Source organism: Callionymus lyra, chromosome 1, assembly GCF_982586985.1.
Source record: "Callionymus lyra chromosome 1, fCalLyr1.hap1.1, whole genome shotgun sequence".
Taxonomy (NCBI): Eukaryota; Metazoa; Chordata; class Actinopteri; order Syngnathiformes; family Callionymidae; genus Callionymus; species Callionymus lyra.
The window spans coordinates 32,464,756-32,486,993 of record NC_141818.1 but is presented as its reverse complement, the minus strand read 5'-3'; the positions used below and the strand labels follow the sequence as shown (position 1 = coordinate 32,486,993).

Here is a 22,238-nt window from a genome sequence, read left to right as displayed (position 1 = left end):
GACGAAGAGGATGATATTGATGATGATGTTAGTGATGATGAGATTGATGGTGATGATGAAGATGACGATCAAAATGATCAAGATGAAGATGATGATGATGAAGATAAAGATGATGATGATAATGTTGACGAAGATGGTGATGATGACGAAGATGATGATATTGATGATGATGATTTTGATGATGATGATGATGATTTTGATGATGATGGTGATGGTGATGGTGATGATGAGATTGATGATGATGATGATGATGTTAGTGATGATGAGATTGATGGTGATGATGATGATGATGATGATCAAAATGATCAAGATGATGAGGATGACGAAGATAAAGTTGATGAAGATGATGATGACGATGATAAAGATGATGATATTGATGATGATGATTGTGATGATGATGATGATTTTGATGATATTGATGATGATGATGATGATGATATTGATGATGATGATGATATTGATGATGATGATGGTGATGATGATGATATTGATGATGATGATGGTGATGATGATGGTGATGATATTGATGATGATGGTGATGATGATGATGATGATGGAGATGGTGATGATGATATTGATGATGATGATGGTGATGATGATGATATTGATGATGATGATGATGACTTTGACTTAACTTTAGTTTCCACAGGCAGATGTCACTGATTTGTTGCATCAATAGTTTCTTCTTCACTGCCGTGAGTCGCCCACCATCACTCCTGCGATCACGTCCCATTAATAACTCTCAGGTCCCAACCGTCCGCTCAGCTCCGGGCCAAGACTCCGGCGGACACGTTTGCTAAATACTTGCAGTTGGTTTTCTCCGGCGCCGCTCGTTAGTTTTCTCACGACGGCGGCGGATGATTAGAAAAGCCTCCGGGCTGAGAGGAGCAGGATCGCAGCGATACGTGATTACAATCTCAGATCGTCTGCTTCTGTCTGTGGCAGCGACGTAACTTTGTACCTCGCAGACACAGACCTCCAGACTTGTTCTCTGAAGTCTGGTCCACTTGCTTCTGAATGTAGCTGCAGTACGGCTTTTTTGAAACGATTAATTCTGGTGTAAAGTTAGGTCAAGGTTCTCTATCGATATTATTAAAATTGCAATCATTTATACCAAAAACTCATGCATGCCAGTGTGTGTGCGTGCGTGTGTGTGCACCTGCTAGTGAGTGAGAGTGTGCGTGCATGTCGTGCACACCTGCAAGTGAGTCAGTGTGTGTGCGAGTGCGTGTGTGTGCACCTGCTAGTGAGTGTGTGTTACTGGCCCTGAGTGTGATGGAGCTGCCAAGAAACCTGCTGTCTGGTGCGGTTGTACATCGGTATTAACCTCCTGCTGCTGCTGCACTATTCCACCCACTGCTACTGTGTGTGTGTGTGAATGTGTGAGTGTGTGAGTGTGTGTGGGGGTGTGTGTGTGTGTGTGTGTGTGTGTGTGTGTGTGTGTGTGTGTGAGACTAAAGTGGCTTGCCGTCTATCAGAGGTGGAGGAGGGCAGTGGGGAGGTTTAAGATGGAGGTCTTTTGGCACAAGTCTCAGTCACACATACACAAAGCGTCTCACACACACACACATTCACACACACACACTTTTCCTCTCTCTTGAAATGAGTGACTCAGTCAAGCCGCCACTTCCTCAATCTATTTCCTGTATGTGGTAATTAGCTCCTGCGGTACTGTGTGTGTGTGTGTGTTTGTGTGTCTGTGTGTGTGTTTGTGTGTGTGTTTGTTCCAGACGCCCTTGAGTGTATTAAAGCAGATTTTGGAGCGCAGACTTAATGGAAAAGGACGGAGCAGGAGAGAGAAGTTTGAAGGAGACGAGCAGATTATAATCTGAGGGCGAGCGGAGAGAAGGCGGATTAGAGCGAGCGAGTGCTTGTTGCTGTTTTCCAAGAGGAGGAGAAGAGGAGTGATTGCAGCATTTTAATTTTCCTCTCCTGACCAAGGAGGAACACACACCCACACCAAGACGCACTCATTTCTGACACACATTCCGATACACACACGTTGTGGAGTCTCGGAGTGAGACGCAGGACGCAGTCAAATTCAAAAGATGTAACTTTAAGTGGAGAAAGGAAGCGAAGGAAGAAGTTGGGCAGAACCATCGTGCTGGTGTTGGTACACGATCCAGAGCATGTTGAGTGGGTCTCGATCCGACAGAGTTCCGGTGTCGTCGTCTCCGCCATGAATCATTCACTCGTCTCTGCTCCTCTGATGTCTTATTTATGGCGCCTAAAAGCAGCCGCTCGTCTCACGTGGACTCTTAGCGCCTCGACACGCCGCCGACACCAGAACAAAAGCTGCTTCACACGTTTGAGGTCCAAGTCTCAGGTGCAAACACGCCGACAAACATCCACCTGTTCCTTGTAGCAGCCGCCGCCGTGACGCTCTCCCGCGCCGCCGCTCGTGCTGCGCTGACAGATTAGCAGGAAGACAAAAGTAGCGGCGATGAAAGAAACGTCTCATTCCAGACGAACGCAGAAAGACTTAAAAACCTCTTTGTTCTGCAGCGCTGTGAAGCATCAAACTCTTCTGCTGTCACAGCAAGTTCTCCGTCACAGTATCAGACCTGAAATTAAACACAAACTCTACTCCTCACAACTGACTCACAACTGACTCACAACTGACTCATAACTGACTCACAACTGACCACTGACTCACAACTGACCACTGACTCGCAAACTCTACTCCTCACAACTGACTCACGACCGACTCACAACTGACTCACAACTGACCACTGACTCACAACTGAACACTGACTCGCAAACTCTACTCCTCACAACTGACTCACGACCGACTCACAACTGACTCACAACTGACCACTGACTCACAACTGAACACTGACTCGCAAACTCTACTCCTCACAACTGACTCAACACCGACTCACAACTGACTCACAACTGACCACTGACTCACAACTGAACACTGACTCTCAAACTCTACTCCTCACAACTGACTCACGACTGACTCACAACTGACTCACAACTGACCACTGACTCACAATTGACCACTGACTCCCAACTGACCACTGACTCACAACTGACCACTGACTCACAACTGACCACTGACTCACAAACTCTAACACTCACAACTGACCACTGACTCACAACTGACCACTGACTCCCAACTGACCACTGACTCACAACTGACCACTGACTCACAAACTCTAATACTCACAACTGACCACTGACTCACAACTGACCACTGACTCCCAACTGACCACTGACTCACAAACTCTAACACTCACAACTGACCACTGACTCACAACTGACCACTGACTCCCAACTGACCACTGACTCCCAACTGACCACTGACTCACAAACTCTAACACTCACAACTGACCACTGACTCCCAACTGACCACTGACTCCCAACTGACCACTGACTCCCAACTGACCACTGACTCACAAACTCTAACACTCACAACTGACCACTGACTCACAACTGACCACTGACTCCCAACTGACCACTGACTCACAACTGACCACTGACTCCCAACTGACCACTGACTCCCAACTGACCACTGACTCACAAACTCTAACACTCACAACTGACCACTGACTCCCAACTGACCACTGACTCCCAACTGACCACTGACTCACAAACTCTAATACTCACAACTGACCACTGACTCCCAACTGACCACTGACTCCCAACTGACCACTGACTCACAAACTCTAACACTCACAACTGACCACTGACTCCCAACTGACCACTGACTCCCAACTGACCACTGACTCACAAACTCTAACACTCACAACTGACCACTGACTCACAACTGACCACTGACTCACAAACTCTACTACTCACAACTGACCACTGACTCACAACTGACCTCTGATTCACAAACTATAACACTCACAACTGACTACTGATCACAACTCACCAGTGACTCACAAACTATAGCACTCACAACTGACCACTGACTCACAACTGACCACTGACTCACAAACTCTAATACTCACAACTGACCACTGACTCACCACTGACCACTGACTCACAAACTATAACACTCACCACTGACTCACAAACGATAACACTCACCACTGACCACTGACTCACAAACTATAACACTCACCACTGACCACTGACTCACAACTGACCACTGACTCACAAACTCTACTACTCACAACTGACCACTGACTCACAACTGACCACTGATTCACACACTATAACACTCACCACTGACCACTGACTCTCAAACTCTACTACATGGACGGTGAATGAATGGATGAATAGATGGACCTTAATGAGTAAATCTTTCATAGATAATTGGATTACGGTTTGATAGATTGATCAGCTGAGGCTGATGAACTCATGAAAAGATGTGTGAATGGATGAGTGACCACCTGCCCATAATGTCCTGCTTCTCCCCACAGAGCAACCACTCTTGACAACCAGCTCGTCGTCTTGGCGACGAGGCCCGAAGACGCCGGCCGCTACCATGTGAACGCCGTCAACCCGCTGACGGGGGAGAACGTGACCAGCGCGTCCATCTACGTTAGCGTCTCAGGTGAGCGGCGCCGCCCATCGGACCTCTAGGTCCGGAGACATGGGGATCTGGCTCTGACCAGTGATGGGGATGAGAGGATGAGAGGATGAGAGGATGAGAGGATGAGGGAGGAAGGGATGCAGGAGAGTCTTGTGGTCGTAAAGAGTTGTAATCCCTCTCTCGCTACAGGCTTGTGAATAACATCAACACACACATGAATACAGAGGCTTGTTAGAGCTGTCGGAGAAGAGCTCCCCTGAGGGTCCTCCCCACGAGGGGGGCATCGATCACATCGTTGTTTCCGCCGTAAAAACTGAAGACGTTCGACTTGTTTGTTGTGATCAACAGTAAAAGCAAATCAATTGGCTGAGGAGTCGAGAGACGAACGTCTTTGTGTAACTCGACGACTGATTCTAGCTCAAGCTACATAGACGCTGACATCACTTCCTGTTCTTAAGATTGTTAGAACTTTATTGTGTTGTTATAGCATCAGCTTGACTGCAGATAGAACTTTTATTGAGGAAGTTAAACCTGGTGAACAGTTTGAGAGACTCAGTCTGGAATGAGAAAATTTCCCAACAAAAGTATTGTGTTATTAATGTAAGTAGTACACATGTTTGTGTGTCTGTTTTACAACCTACTCTAGTGTCACGATAATGCGGCACCATAGAAGTGTGTGTGTGTGTGTGTGCGTCTGTGTGTGTGTAACAGCTTGACGTCGTGAAACATCAAATAAATGTGTTTCATTACTTTCTCGTTCTGCGTGAGAGATCTTTGGACAAAACTGGATTTAAACAGTTACATTAGTCAGAGTCAGTGAGCTGCTGTGTGTGTGTGTGTGTGCGCGTGTGTGTGTGTGTGTGTGTGTGTGTGTGTGCAACTCTAAAGTTCTTCAAATCAGCTGTTTTAATGGTGTGCCAGTCAGTCGTCTTATCACCGTCCATCAGTTCTAATGTGTATCCTTCACACACCTGCTGCCGCACAAGAGCAGAAACCACACTGTTAGAACCCTGTCAGAGGACACACACTCCTATAAGCCTCACAGACACACACACTTTTAGAACCCTCGCAAAGGACACACGCTTTTAGAACCCTGTAAGAGGACACACACTCCTATAACCCTCACAGACACACACACTTTTAGAACTCTCACAGAGAACACACACTTTCAGATCACTCACAGGGAACACACACTTTTGGAACCCTCAGAGGTGACACACACCTTTAGAACCCTGTAAGAGGACACACACTATAACCTAACAGAAACACATACTTTTAGAACTCTCACAGATGACACACACTTTAACAACCCTCACAAGGACACATTCTATCTATCCATCTATCTACTTTTAGAACCCTCACAGAGAACACACACTTCCAGATCACTCACAGGGAACACACACTTTTGGAACCCTCAGAGGTGACACACACCTTTAGAACCCTCACAGAAACACACACTGACGGTCACGTAGGAGACCCGGATCACATGTTTTCTCGGGTCACGAGCAGCAGCTATGGTTGGCTCTGTTTTTGGGATGAACGAGGGATTTGAGAGAGCGAAGAAGAAGAAGCAGAGAAGAAGAAACGGCATCTTTGAAGGATGCGGGAGAGCGTCGGAGTGTGAAGCTGAGCAGGAATAGATCAACTCCACTTAAATCCTCAAATAAAGCTGAACTTCTCGCCTCACCTTCTCTCCCGTCTCACCTCCTTCCTCCTCCTCAGCGTGTCAGGAAGACAGACGGATGACGTCCGCTAACACCGCAGCGCTAATGAATGTGTTCTAGCCCAGCGATCGATCGTCGCGCCGCCTAATCAATGAGGCTATTAATCAAACCAAGAACCCAGTGTTCCCGCGGCCATGAGTGATGACCTCACACACCGGCTGTGACACGTGTGTGCTCTTCCACATGTTAAACTACACTGCAGTGATCAGGCCGGTCAGACCCGAGCAGTCGATAGCAGAGAGACTGGAAGTTCAGTCATGTGATCATTGTCCAACCAGGAAAACAGGACTATTGACCTTCTTTATACTAACACAGCAGCCGAAGACCTGGAAGACCAAACATGTGGACTCTAACAAGAGACATCCTTTCTCCTGAGTTTGCCAGTGTTGTGTCTTCTCCACAGTGTATGACTGATGGACCCCTGAGGAGTCAAGACCAGTAGTCTCACAGGTGGACTTAGAGCTCCTGACATTTTGGAATGATTGAGTCCACAGACTGGGCTGTGAATACAGGCGCTGTCAGTGATTGACACGCCGAGTTGGAAAAAGGTCAGATGTCACTGGTGTTTGAAAGCAGCGAGATTTAACCTTCACCAGAAGAGCAGAAGATCAGGAGCTCCAGGAGTGAGTGTTCCGAGAGTCTGGTCACGACCGGAAAACACGAGGCAGGACTGGATTGGAGTGGTCGGGGAAAGGGCGGTTTTGGGTTTTAATGTTTCCGAAGAGATTGTCTTGAAATCGAGCTACATTTTAACTTAAGCAATAAATGTTAACTTGATGATCTTGCAGCTCATTTGAAAGAGCTTCAGATGCTACACAAGAATGATCCTAAGATGTTGATTTAAGATGTTGATTTTAAATAATAACTCAGTAAAAAGCTTCCAGCTTCTTCCTCCTTTAGTGCACCTGAGTTTCCTGGCGTGAGAGTTGAGTTGTGTGTTCAGACCTGAGGAGAGTTTCCCCTCCTCTGATGAGCAGCGAGGACGTCCATGTTTCTGTCAGGATGCGGCTCTGGTGGAGGATCTCGAGTCGGGATCTGAATTTCAAAAAGGTGGCGAGTCGTGGCGGAGTTGAGATTGACAGCGTAAATTGGAGCGGACGGGGTTGGAGGCTGAACGGCGGCTTTAAAGAAGACTCACCAGGGAGAAAAAATCCCCAAATGTGCCTCTGAAAAAAAAAAGTAAAGTTGACGCCGGAAATGTGACAGCGCCGGCGCCGGAGGAGACCCCTCACTGGGGGGAGGGTCGGCTGCTAACAGGTGACCCACAACTGGGGACTGAACGCTCCTTCTGGACACACATAAAACACTCTCACAGACACACATTTCTAACAAATCCACATACAAACAGGTACACAAAGACACAAACATGACTGACACCAACACTCGCACACAAACACACACTGGGATGGCCAGTGCTCAGCGCTGCGATTATGCATCAGCGTGGGTTTGAGGAGCTCACGCACACACACACACACACAGACACACACACACAGTGACCTGCTCGTCTGGAGTTCCCTCAGGCAGATGAACACACAACAGTGAATTCATGAATACAAATGACAACCAGAGAGAAAACTTTGACTTCAAACCGTTTTTTTAAGCACAAGAGCGTCACACCATGGGTTCGCTGGCCCCCCGACTTGTGGTGGAATCCGAACCGGAACGAGTCTCGGACCGGTTCTTACGGGGACCAGGACTTGAGCTCCGTCGATGTGGGAGTGTGTGTGTGATCTGATGTGAACGAACTTGTCGGCAGGAGTGACGCGAGGACAAGAGAGAGGCTTATCTTGTAAATATAGTCTTAAATATTGCCTATATTTTCTTAATCCCTCTTAATAAAAAGTGTTGAACTAATGCAGCTACAGACGCCTGCCATTGTCAGACGTCTTGAATTATTAATGGAGCAGCAGATCTTCACAACCACACACGTCTTTATTCAAGTCAACATTGTAAAAGGCTTAAAAATGAATCTTGTTTCTTTCCAATATTAATGCAAGTTCTAGTACTTCTTGTAACGGCTCATTTTGCCCTGAGATGAATAACAATTTCCCGTTTACTTATCATATAAGAAGCAGAATATTGTATGTTGACATTTTTTATGATCTATTAACCGTGTGCGGCGAGTGTAAAGAGTAATTAGCCTGAAGTACTTGTAATTCTAGACACTGACGTTCGTGAGAAGTTTTTAAAATGGACGCTTCAATGACTTGGTCCGGCTGTGTTGGTGACGGTCAGACAAGACCGTTTTTTTCTCTCTTGTTTTGAGTGGTTTGGAACTGGAATCACAATAAATAATCCTTGAATGCTTGTCTAATTAGCCTTCATCACAGATACGTCATTAGAGTCGCTCGTTAACACACAATGATGGTGTCGAGACCTTCCAGTGAAGGATCGAGCTCCCAAAATATATATCCTCGGCGGCACCACAGTGTACGCTTCACAAGACTCGGAAAAAAGATCAATATTTCATCGATTACCAGTCGCAGTGAAAAGCCCCCAAATCACGAATGAGAAAAAAGTAATTCAGCTTCATTGTGTGTGTTGGTCTGACGCTTCATTTGAATACAAACTTTTACCCATGATGTTTTTACCTCCAGTTGTGTGTGTTGTGAAAGTTATGAAAGTGCACACATGAGGCGCTAAGAAAACTTGGGTTTTAATGCAGCTGAGGCGCCAACGTAACTGCAATGCTAACATTGCTGGGATGCTAACACAGATGAGGCGCTAACATAACTGCAATGCTAACATTGCTGGGATGCTAACACAGATGAGGGTCTAACATAGCTGCAATGCTAACATCGCTGGGATGCTAACACAGATGAGGCGCTAACATAACTGCAATGCTAACACAGATGAGGGTCTAACATAAGTGCAATGCTAACATTGCTGGGATGCTAACACAGATGAGGGTCTAACATAGCTGCAATGCTAACATTGCTGGGATGCTAACACAGATGAGGCGCTAACATAACTCCAATGCTAACATTTCTGGGATGCTAACACAGATGAGGCGCTAACATATCTGCAATGCTAAAATTGCTGGGATGCTAACACAGATGAGGCGCTAACATAACTGCAGTGCTAACATTGCTGGAATGCTAACATTGCTGGGATGCTAATACAGGTGAGGCGCTAACATAACTGTAATGCTAACATTTCTGGAATGTTAACACAGATGAGAGGCTAACATAACTCCAATGCTAACATTGCTGGGATGCTAACACAGATGAGACGCTAACATAACTGCAACGCTAACATTGCTGGGAGGCTAACACAGATGAGGCACTAACATAACTGCAATGCTAACATTGCTGAGGAAACGATCAGCATTGTTGTCATCATACATAGCGTCATAGTGTCTTAGTAGGTAAGATAAGAATATCATGTTCTTCTTGAGCTCAACAGCAGATCGGAGTCCATGGTTCTTCCTGAAGACGGTATTGTGGGAAGTGAAATATCTCTCCTGGAAGATTCGCTCCATCATACGTTTGTGGACCAGCTGGTGATGTTCCTCCATCTGCTGCTCACATTTAGTGTTGCTTTATAATAGCATTCACTTTGGAGTCGGACTTCCTCTCCGGCGCTGCTTCCTCTGCTTCCATCCCACCTGCTGCACCAGCTGTCGGCCATCGCGCTCCCGCTTAGTTCAACTCCCCGCTCGCAAAACAGAGCGGCCTTAATTTAGTCTTTGTCGGATTGCATTTGTCTTTATTGACAAGATGATTCATCGTTTCATTCCTCCTCCTCTTTCTTCCCTTATCTTTGTCCCGCCACACTTTCACGAGCCGTTTCACTGGGTTCTGAACCAAAAACCACCATGACTTTCGACAACTTTCAGACTCTGGTGGATTCATTCCCTTAAATCTTTTGAGTAACTGTAATGAGGCAAGAATGCATTTTAAAACAGATCCAACTAATTCATCATTACGTCTGTTGCAGAACTCTTCAAATCGTTTTTTTTGACTCTCGGGTCCACCCTTGAGTCATGAGTCTGCTTTTCCACTGACTCAAACTAAATGCAGTCTGAATAGTGGGACACCCTAGATAATATCAAATGAATAGTCATCACGTACTCAGTTTTTAAGAGGTTTGATTCAGTTTATAAGTCATTTATATCTTTATAATACTTTAATGCACCTTTCTGACGTCACTTTTCCTGTTTTTTACAGAATAACGGTCTGTTTGAACGTATTAATGATCGTTTCTAGAGTCAGGACTCATTGTAGAGGAAGTTAAACCTGGTCAACAATCTGAGAGACTTGGATCTGGTGGAGTCTCTTAGACGTAACTCAGGGATTGGGGAGCAGTTTTTTTTAAGCCGCCACTGTGACTCAGAGAACCACATTGTTGACTCATGGGTTGACCTCAAGGACACTGAGCAGAAAGCTCTTGACCCTGTCCAGATGTTACTGATGAATTGTGATTTCCTTGCGTCTGAATGCCGACGGCGTCGTCTCGCCCGCGGCGACTCCAAGGGAACAGATCGACCCAAACAACGAGAGAAGCAGGAAGTATTTGGGCTTCCACTCATTGATTGATGTGCAGCAACGCTCGCCTTCTCCTGGACTCCACGATAACAAGACGCCTGCATTCATTCCAGCTGCTTCGCATCCATAAAGGCTTATTTTTCTACGCGTTCGCTCACTGAACGAGCATTTTCTGTCACATTGGGATAAAAGCTTGAATCTAAATTGCATCTCTCCTCCTGTTTTCTTCCTGCGCTGCTGCTGCTGACGGACAGTGGGGAAGAGGAGCCGTGGGTCCACAGGTAAATCTGACAATTACCTTTCAACGCTCAGTTTTCCAACATTTTCTGTTCCTCAAAAGGCCTGAAGAGATTCTCCCAAAGCTCAGCAGCTCTTAAGTCCGATTCGCCTACAAGTTCTAGTCGAGTCCTTACAGCCAAAACCGACCCAAACACAAACATTAGTTATGTTAACTCAATATGCTTAAGGAATATAACGTCATCAGCACCTTTGAAGCATTTATTCTGTCATCAGATGTGGATTTATTCATCAGCTGTTTGCAGTGTTTCCACCACTTTAATTTGGCTCTGGAGCAACAGTAGCACTCGTGCAATTATACAGTGATTTATATCGATCTTCTCCGAGCACCGGCTCCACTCACCACCTCCTGTCATCCTACTGTCTCCAGAGTTGGTCGTACAATACGATGTCAACTCTCATTTGGCTGCGTTACTCAGATTCTTTAAGAAGGTTTTCTAGCGCTACGATCTTCTTAAGAGCGATTAAGAGTGCTATGAAAGGAGGATGCGTTTCCCAGACTCAGTCTTTGCTTTAGAATATTGAAGAAGGAAATGTAAGCTCAGGCTGACTCACTGTTAACAGCCTTCTTAGCGAGCAAATGCTCAGTGATGGAGCCCCGACAGGAAAATGTATATCCTCCTCTCACCCACATATTAAAACAGCACTATGCTGGAATGTGCTCATAGCTGCGAACCACTGCAGCAAGAAACATGAGCGAATAGTAGAGAAGAAATGCATTTACGCACTGTAATAAATCAGTCATGCATTCATGGCTATCAGCATTTGATGAGGAGATGAGAAACACACTCTCACTTAGAGCCTTTCACTCCAGGAAACCAAATGAAACATATAACTCGTATAGGTTTTCTAACAACCTCACTCGATAAACATCAACAACCATTTTTCTTCTCAAGGAAACGGTTTTAATTGAGCTCATAGAGGCTTCACTAAGAGCTACTTTGGCTCGATGAAGCCTTCTTTTGATCCTTCATTCCACTTTTAAGGGCAAATAATGTAAAAAAAAACAACTTTCCTGACTCGCTCACATGTTTCAAATGTTGAAGTCTTTCTCTCCAAGATGCAGTAAGTCCCTCCTCATCACGACCATGTTTTGAACTTAGTACTTTATAAACTTCTCCCATGTTTAAAATCTGGGCGAACGAGAGGTTACAAGAGCCATTATTACATAATAATGTCTTCACTCCTCCAGCCCGCTGTAATCACACCTGCTTAGTTTATACAACGAGTCCCTTGGAGGTGGAGACTTCCGGGATTGATGAAGTGCGTTGACAAACCTTTGACCAATCGCACCAGAAAATCAAAGTGTTTTCATTGGTCAGCGATTAAGATCCAACGTCAATATTTGAATGCAGTTTTGTACAAACAGAAACACTGAACTCTATACCCAACAAAATGGCCGACTTCTCCCGCAGACGTAGAAGTAGATCCATAATTAAAAACCTGGCAGACATCTGGCTGAGACTTCACAGTTGACCTCAGTCGATTCTGCTCCATGTCAGCGCGACTTCATTATCCCAATACGGCTGCTGAGGCGTATTAACGTTTGCGTATCGTCGCGGGACGCTAAGACGCATCAGCGTTGAAAAACCTTTTCCTTCAATTACCGAACCTGACGACTCGTTCCGCTCAGACAATCCCCCGAACGGTCCCGTCGCCGCCTCGAGATCATTAGCGGTAAATTGCCGAGTTCCGCAGCAATCGGTGTCGGCCGCTGGGAAGATCCTTCCACGTATTCCCGATTGTCTCGCGGAAAAAAAAAGGAGTCAATTAAAGAATGAAATGTCTTTAAATTGTATTCTGTGGTAGCAGTTTATCTCGGCTGCTAAACATCCACGGCGTGGATCCTCAAAGCGGCACGCGGCTCTAATGCTTCCTTGTTCTAATTAAATTTGGGGGAACTTCCTTGTTGTGCGGCAGCCGAGCGGAGACGCTGGAGAGGCTTATTCGGTTGTGGGAGATTCTGCCTCCGAGCGAACTGTCAGGCGTTGGTGATTTTTTTCCGCTTTAATAAGGGGGAAAGAAAAACATTTTATCTTTGTTTTCCCACTGTACGCAGAAGTTCGGGAGCCGCAGCCGCCCTCGTTCCAGTAAGCTGATGATGAAATATTACCTCATTATGCCATTGTGGGTTTTGTCAAGCCGCCAAAAAAATATGCAACTAATATCGGAGTCAGGATGAATCAAATAAGCCCCGGCTCGCTCGGCTCTTCATCGCTCCGGCGCCCGATGATGGCGGAGACTTCGGCAGCTGAAGGAGATGAATTTTTAAAAAATCTGCGGCGGTTCTCGTCGTCTGTCTCCTCCCGGGTTCTCCGTGGATCGGGGGCCCCTGGTGTGCGAGTGTGTGACTTGACTTGTGGTTTCGTATTGACATTCCAAAGCGAGCGTAGAAGTAGACGACGACACGTCGCTGTCAGAGCGCCGCGTTAATGAGCGCCGTAACACGAGAGAGAAGCTCGTCTCACTCGCACGTAAACGTTCACCTTCTACACCTCCTTTATTTATTTATACTTTTAAAACCTGCCCTTCCTCCCTCGCTCCTCCGATTCCGTTTCCTGTGTTAGTGAGCTGTTGACAAATCTGTAAGCGAGTTCTTCGCCGAACTTCTTGTTTTCTCGACCCGCTGAACAGCGTGAATTTATCATCACACGTTTATCTTCTCTGGCGCTGTAACAGGATGGAAAACAAGTGCTTTTAAAAGGCTCTGATCCAGATCATTTCTGAGGGAACTCAGGAAGAGAAAGTCAAGGAAAGATTCATAATTGACCTGATGGTTAAAATAAGGAACTGAGCGTCAGTCGCTACATTAAAATAAACAAAAACATATTTCTCTATAACACTAAAAAGAACAGATTTCTCTGAAAATAATCCCAACCCTTAGTCGACACGAGGGTGAGTTGAAAACAAGGCTGTGTATTGACAGGAATCTAACGTATCACGATACATGTTTGACAATACAGTATATTACAATATTTTAGGAATAACACGATATTGTTTATTTTAAAGAAACAACCCTTTCTCTGGCTTTTACAACAAAGATATGATCACATGCTTTCTCTAATCGAATGTGAAAGTGCTTCTCAATATAATATCCAGTATCTGTCAGTGTTTAATGTTTTAACTTTTAAATTTGTTTTAAAATGAGTCCAAACATCAGCTTTAAAAGCTGCTGACTCTGGTGTATCCTTTCTTTCGCACTCATCACTGCCATTTCCCTGGTTTTGTAGTTTCTTTGCCAACGAGGAAATGGTGAATGTTGCTAACTAGTGGCCAGAGGTTTAATTGCACCACACAAATGAATTAACACCGTGAATATTTGAGTGTTAATCGTTGAATAAAACATCGAAGGATTGTCTCTTATACACACTATTGAAATATAAACCAAAAATAACGTTCAATTAAAATGGTTTAATAGTAAAAAAAAATTAAAAAAAATATATCGCTAGTATATATATCGATGTTTTCTTACACCCCTAGTAGAAAATGAGTAAAGTTTGAATTTTGGGTGACCTATCCGTTGAAGACGGGGTCATGTAGAGAAGAAATCCCTTCTTTAATTCAGCCTTTAATTCTGAAGAAGAGCTGAAGAATTCAGCGCACACTAGGGAGCTTGATTTCTTCACCACATAATAGATACACAGATATACACATAATTATGAAATAAACAGATGCACAAAATAAAAATCCAGTAATAACCAGTTTTTAAAAAAAAAAACATTTTCAGCGAAGATCAGAGACACAAGACATAAGAATGTGGATTAAAGCCAGCATTTGCATTATTCTCAACAGCACTAACAAGCGACACCCACCTACTACAAAAGTACTGAAAGGCAAAAGCAAAAAAAACATTCTCAACGTTTTGAATACGATATGAAGCCAGTTTCTCGTCTCAGACACACTTCTGTGGTTTCATCTCGGGGTGGAGGAGACGAAGCTGTGCAGAGAGTGTAACCACAGGCCCTTTCTTAGATTTAGAGAATTTATTTTATAAAAATCTCCAAAAGGAAACATCAAACCAGTTCAATCAATGGAAAAAAGACAAGTCAAAATACTTTGTATATAGAATTAAATGTCTTTTTTTTTTATCCATATATACAAAAAATTGAGTTTTGTCATTTAGGATTTTTTTGTTTTTAATAACAGTTACTAATTCTGCTGCTACTGACTTTTCACCTCCTTGTTTAATCATGAAAGAGGAAAATAAATGATTACTCATCTTGATATTAGGGTAGTTTTACACAAAAAAATGATTACAACTGGTGATATAGTTGTGAAGCAGTTTTTCCAAGATGTAAGCGCGGAGAGATGGTGCGTTTACACCGATCCCTGGAGCCGCGGCTCAGATTAGTTCGATAGGCTTAAACACACACACACTTGACTCCGGGACTCGACGGGGGGTTTGAGTGACTGACAGACTTAATAGGAGAACATGCTGTAATCCCAGACAATCCATTCAGAGAGGGATTACAGTGTAATCTGAGGATGGAGGAGTCTTTCATCTCTCACGCTTACCGCTCTCTTTCGTCCGTCCGTCTCCGACGAGAACCTTCGTGAAGTTACAAACGCGTTTACACAATCGTGTTGCGTCAGCTGGTCGTGGTGACGGAGAAATGGTAAATGTGTGTCAGTGAGGTGTTTGCGGTTCACGGAAATCATACCCCTGGATTGGAATCTTAGAACCAGGACTTGTAGTCCCAAGATGGTCATGATGATGTCCCAGAACTCAACGCTTTATTCCAGCTGGCATTGATCAATGATGTGTTCAAAGACTGTAGTAAATTACACACGAGGACCAAAAGCAGGTGATTTCACTTAGAGTCTCGCATTTTTGTTTATGTTCTCGTGTGTTTTTAGGTCCGTGCTCATCCTCACCTTGAAGCGCTAACTTAATTACATTTTCCTGGACATTTTCTGGGGAGATGTGAGGAGTCTGAGGCGATGAACACACATTAGCTGGACTCGAGCTCAAAGGAGAGTAGCAGAGGAAATGGAGAGAAAGCGGTTGAGGAAGGAGAGAAAAGAGTGAGAGGAATACTGAACAAGGATGGACCAGGAAAGAGAAGAATTGATGGTGTCTTAAGAGAAGAGGAAAAGAAATTGTGGAACATTGATGGTTCCCGGGAGGAAAGGAGATCTTGGATCACGGGAACATCTGGCTTTCTTCTTCTTCTCCTGTCTAGTCTGTCACTGAAGTAAGAAGACGGCCATCTGCACCTCCTCTTACCTCCCAGGGGTCTCCTCTCCCACAGTCTGCTCCTCAGACCACACATCACATCATGTCTAATTTAGATTCTTGAAGATCTAGAGTGACATCACCAGCCTTCTGTAGCTTCAGGTTCTTTTCGACCCCTTTTTTTTTCTTTGTTTGACTGGTTTTGTTTCTTCATGTTTCCACCGATCAGATTTTTACCGTAGCCATTAGCATGATAACGAATTTTGGTAACGTATTACCTCGATTTAGTAAGATTGAACTTGTTGTTCTTGGCTCCCCCAAGTCTTAGTACACTGTACTTGCATTGTCATGAACAACACAGTCTGTCTGTTTCCATTTTACTTTTTTTATGCTGCTGGGAACTTCTTTGGGAATTTCAGCCATGATGGAAATAAATGGCATCTCTTATACGTCCTTTTAATACATCAACACTACAGTAGATGGATGGATGGAGGGAGGGAGGGAGGGAGGGAGAGAAGGAAGGAATGGATGGATGCAGGATTAATGGAAGGGATGGATGGAGTGAGGGAGGAATGGGTGGAGGAATGGATGGATGGATAGATGTAGGGAGGGTAGAGAGAGGAAGGGAGGGATGGATGGATGAAGAAATGGTGGTAGGGAAGGATGAAGGGAGGGATGGATGGAGGGATGGTGGGAGGGAGGGATGGATGGATAGATGGATGAATAGTAGGAGATGGCGGGATGATGGATGGAGGGAGGGATGGATGGATGGATGCCTAGATGGAGGGATGCATGGATGGATGGAGGGACGGATAGATGGAGTAATCGTTGGAGGGCGGGATGGATGGGTGGGTGGATAAATGGAGGAATGGTGGGAGGGATGGATGATATATGTAGGAATGTTTGGAGGGATGATGGATAGATGTAGGAATGTTTGGAGGGATGGATAGATGGAGGAATGTTTGGAGGGATGGATGGATGGTGGGAAGGATGGATAGATGGGGGAATGGCGAGGGGATGGATGGATGGTGGGAGGGATGGATAGATAGATGTAGGAATGTTTGGAGGGATGGATAGATGGAGGAATGGTGGGAGGGATGATGGATGGATGGATAGATGGAGGAATGGATGGATGGTGGGAGGGATGGATAGATGGAGGAATGGTTGGAGGGATGGATGGATGGTGGGAGGGATGGATGGATAGATGGAGGAATGGTGGGAGGGATGGATAGAGGGAGGAATGGTGGGAGGGAGGGATGGATGGATGGATGGTGGGAGGGATGGATAGATGGAGGAATGTTTGAAGGGATGGATGGATGGATGGATGGATGGATGGATGGATGGATGGGTGGATGGGTGGATGGATGGATGGATGGATGGATGGATGGATGGATGGATGGATGGATGGATGGATGGATGGATGGATGGATGGATGGATGGATAGAGGGAGGAATGGTTGGAGGGATGGATGGGTTGATGGTGGGAGGGATGGATATATGGAGGAATGTTTGAAGGGATGGATGGATGGATGGATGGATGGATGGAGGGAGGGAGGGATGGATGGATGGATAGAGGGAGGAATGTTGGAAACTTTATTGATCCCCTGAAGGAAAAGTTATTTTGTTGTTGTTTTATTACCATTTAAATTAAATATATTTATTTATTTAAACTTTTGCCAAATTTAGTCTTTCATGTTCGAATGAATATAATCGTCGACACCATGACAGCGAGAGAGTTCTGCTGCACAAACTATGCTCAGACGAACAGATGCTGGATCCAGTCTGTCGGTAAAGACTGGAAGGTTTGGTCCACGACGATCTGGACTCGTTTCCTTCGCCTCTTCAACCCAGAATCACTCACACGACAGTGTATTGACCAGGTGTGCGACGCGCTCTGAGTTACAACCACGGCGGCGAGAGGAAGCTGCGAGCGCGTGATCCTTGATTTATTTCATCCCTCCTTCCTGGGCGCCGTGATGGACGGCCTCGCGGCAGACGACACAATGGGATTGTTAGTTTGGCTGAGCTGCACGAGTGTGTGTGTTTACACGCGCGTGTGTGTGTTTACACGCGTGTGTGTGTGTTTACACGCGTGCGAACACGTCCTGAATATGTAGATTCTCAATCAGAAGAAGTCGATACAAATGAAGGGAAACAGTGGAGGTGGGGGGGGCGGAGAGGAGGTGACAGGAAGTAGCGGGGCGGCTTTGATCTTCGCTTTGAAGGAACGAAGGAAACCTGATAATTGACTCCACTCTGTTTCTTCAGGAAGAGAAGAAGTCGTTGCAGGCTCTCAATCCATCACACGGAATAAGACATGCTGGCGCAGGAAGCAATCTGGGGAGATGTGACGAGGAGAGGGATGGCGAGGAGAGGGATGGCGAGGAGAGGGATGGCGAGGAGAGGGATGGCGAGGAGAGGGATGGCGAGGAGAGGGATGGCGAGGAGAGGGATGGCGATGGTGGTGGGGAGGGTAGAAGGTGACAGAAGGGAAATGGGGAGTAATTGCATGAACTGTTTTATCTCTTGGGTTTCCTCCGTCTTTGCGACTCCAATTAGCGCGAGCGACGACCGTGACCAATCGATCATGTGACTCTCCTGGTCATATGATCCGATGGACTCCAGTGAACGAGTCGACTCGGCTTCTCCTCGTGTCAGAGTTCGTCGGTCCGTCGAACGTTGAAAACGAGAATCTCGATGATGTCATCATCAGGCGCCACATCCGTCTCCACTCACCATCGTCATCTTTCCGTCACAGATGCGGCGTCGGAACCGGAGTCGCCGACGATCGTCGTCGCGCCCAAAGACAGAACGGTGACGGCAGGAAGTGAGGTCACGCTGGAGTGCATCGCCAACACCCGGTAGGTCGAGGTCGGACTGACGTGTGTTTTGAGTTCATGTGTTCCAAACTTGCAAACTTAACCCCAAATGAGTTATGTCAGACTCTCATCCCTTGTCCCGGTCGTCTCCGTGCAGGTCGATAGACCGGCTGCTGTTGGCATGGAAACGGGACGGACGTCAGCTGACTGAAGGGCGTCGCCTCGTGGTTCCCGCCGTATCCCAGGCGGACGCTGGCGTCTACGCGTGCGAGGCGTCGCTGAGCAACAGTTCGGCGAAGCGCGTGGAGGTGAAAGCTCGGCTGACCGTCATCGGTAAGAGGCGCCCCCTGCAGTCTTGGAGGGGAAATTGTCTCACGTAAATCAACTTCAACGACACACAAAGAAAAAAAAGTGTCAGGTGACGCGTGATCGATGAAGCCAGACTTGTCGATCTGTTCACTGCGTCTGAACAGGTGCAGACGCTGTTTAGATTCTTGACTCAGATTCAGGTTTTCAAGGAACTTGTCAAAGCTGTCAGTCATCTTTTTTTCTTTTGTTATCATGGGTTCATTTTCCTCTGAACCACCCGTAACAGACCCATTTTAGATTCACTCATTTTCTACTCAACCCCTCAAGGGTTGGTATTATTTTCTGATAGTAATCTGTTCTTTTTAGATGTAGCGAATGGAGCTACATTTTCTTCATCGTTAAGTTCACAGAATCAACTTTCTAATCTTCGACATATTCAAAGCGGCCTCAGTAAGTTTCACCAGACGGCGATGAAAGACCTCTCTAGTCCGACTGAGATCCTGGAGAGACTCGGTCGTGCGACCCGCTCATGATCTGAAACAACAGCTCTGTGGAGATGAAAGCCGGCAGCCACAGACCGACGAACCTGTTTGTTTGCAGGTCTGAGTCCTCGCTGCCCGACTGGGGGGGATTCGTCTTTATCTCAGTCGCTCCACACGACCGCCGCTCGTTCTGCTTTTTTTTTCCCATTTCACGGCTTTTGTTTTTCTCCCAAGATTTTCACTTCCATCTGTTCTCTTCTGAGATAAGAGGGGATGATTTCGAAGTCACAGAACCAGTCCTGGATCTGCTTCAGGCCCTCGGGGGACGCTTAAGTTTCAGCGGCACCCGAGGACCTGACGACTCCTCGCTGCTGGTTGAAGACTTAGAGGAAAGATCTCAGTGGAGCGTGACGACTCAAACTGATCAAAGACCAGCATAATAAACGAAGCTGCTGAACTTTACACAAGACTTTTCTTCTGTCTCTCTGCAGAGCCGCCCTCGCTCACGGCTCGTCCACCGACAAGGATGGTGGTGGACCTGGATCGCAACATGGACATCCCTTGTGTGGCTACAGGTGTGTGTGTGTGTGTGTGTGTGTGTGTGTGTGTGTGTGTGTGTGTGTGTGTGTGTGTGTGTGTGTGTGTGTGTGCGTGTGCGTGTACGTGTGTGTGTGTGTGTGTTTGTCAGCTTACGACCATCACGCAACTGTTTTTTATTGTGACATCTGTGGGAAAACTACACACGTTAGTGACAAACAAGATACAAGGGGACCACTGAAGGAGTCAGGGACAGGGAGGGGGAGAGAGGGACCACTAAAGGAGTCGGGGACAGGTAGGGGGAGAGAGGGGACACAGAAGGAGTCGAGGACAGGGAGGAGGAGAGAGGGGACACCGAAGGAGTCAGGGACAGGGAGGAGGAGAGAGGGGACACCGAAGGAGTCAGGGACAGGGAGGGGGAGAGAGGGGGAGAGAGGGGACACCGAAGGAGTCATGGACAGGGAGGAGGAGAGAGGGGACACCGAAGGAGTCAGGGACAGGGAGGAGGAGAGAGGGGACACCGAAGGAGTCAGGGACAGGGAGGGGGAGAGAGGGGACAGAGAAGGAGTCGGACAGGGAATGGGGAGAGAGGGGAGACAAAGTAGTGGGGGACAGGGAAGGGGGAGAGAGGGAACACAGAAGGAGTCGGGGACAGGGAAGGGGGAGAGAGGGGACACAGAAGGAGTCGGGGAGGGGGGGAGAGGGAAGACAGAAGGAGTCAGGGACAGGGAATGGGGAGAGAGGGGAGACAAAGTAGTGGGGGACAGGGAAGGGGGAGAGAGGGGACACCGAAGGAGTCAGGGACAGGGAAGGGAGAGAGAGGGGACACAGAAGGAGTGGGTGCAATCATCAATGGAGGTTTAGAAACGACTCAACACTGTAATTGGTCATAAGTCATACACGTCCATGAGGACAGAACAGGAACCAGCAGCAGCAGCTGAGGTCCAGTGTGAGTCACTAACATGCTCTGTCCAGGCACGCCGCCGCCCCGGCTGGACTGGTTCAAAGATGCCGTGCCCGTGTCCAGACTGGCCAACCCTCGCTACCGGCTCACTGCAGGAGGTCTGACCATCAGGAGAGCTCAGCCAGGCGATGGAGGGATCTTCCAGTGCTTCGCCCGGAACGCTGCTGGAGAAAGTCAAGTTCACACTCAGATCCTGGTGTCTAGTGAGTCCTGCGTCCGTCTTGACTGTCCTGGTCCTGATACTGCTGTTAATACTTTTGCTTCTACTACTCATATCCATAATACCACTACTATTACAAGTCATTTTGGAAATACTACTACTGTTGTTACTGCTATTAATGTTGTACCTACCACTAATGTTCGGCTCTTCCTCCTCAGGTGTTTCTCCGGTCTTCACGTCTCCTCCCGTCGACCAAACTGTGACAGAAGGAAACCCTGCAGTGTTCTCCTGCCAGACCAGTGGAGCCCCCAAACCTGCTGTCACCTGGAGAAGAGGTGGAGACACACACACACACAAACACACACACTTCCTCTTCTTTCCTCACACCCCGCTTCCCCTTCCAGGCTCTCAGGTCGTTGCCAGCGGTTCGGTCCAGACCTCCAGGTTCACTCTGCTGCAGTCTTCGGGTCTTCTGGTTGACCCTGTGACCTCCGGGGACGCAGGAGAGTTCACATGCGTCGCCGAGAACTCCGAGAGATCCATCAACGCCTCGGCCACGCTCACCGTCTGGAGTGAGACGCACACACCCGGCCAGCGCACACCTGACCGTCTCTGACACGTTCTTGTCTGCTCCAGATCGTACCCTCATCTCCCTGCCGCCATCGGACCTGCGAGTCATCAAGGGGACCACGGCAGTTCTCCGCTGCAACGCGACCCACGACCCCCGGGTCACCGTCGGGTACGCGACCGAAGTCCTCTTTGCATCGGCGGCCTCTCAAAATGAACTTGTGTCTCCGC

The 22,238-nt window shown here is 46.9% G+C and overlaps 1 protein-coding gene across 1 annotated transcript in view; it reads left to right on the top strand.

The window, feature by feature from the left end:
* LOC148089067 (protein sidekick-1-like) overlaps nucleotides 1-22,238 on the top strand; it is a 119,569-nt gene that overhangs the window by 65,832 nt on the left and 31,499 nt on the right. The window contains exons 5-13 of the mRNA XM_087802659.1: nucleotides 4,374-4,507; nucleotides 10,952-10,978; nucleotides 18,928-19,030; nucleotides 19,146-19,321; nucleotides 20,271-20,354; nucleotides 21,292-21,483; nucleotides 21,659-21,775; nucleotides 21,845-22,012; nucleotides 22,077-22,179. Of these exons, the coding sequence (XP_087658785.1) occupies nucleotides 4,374-4,507; nucleotides 10,952-10,978; nucleotides 18,928-19,030; nucleotides 19,146-19,321; nucleotides 20,271-20,354; nucleotides 21,292-21,483; nucleotides 21,659-21,775; nucleotides 21,845-22,012; nucleotides 22,077-22,179 (1,104 nt within the window). The remainder of the gene's footprint in view (nucleotides 1-4,373; nucleotides 4,508-10,951; nucleotides 10,979-18,927; nucleotides 19,031-19,145; nucleotides 19,322-20,270; nucleotides 20,355-21,291; nucleotides 21,484-21,658; nucleotides 21,776-21,844; nucleotides 22,013-22,076; nucleotides 22,180-22,238) is intronic.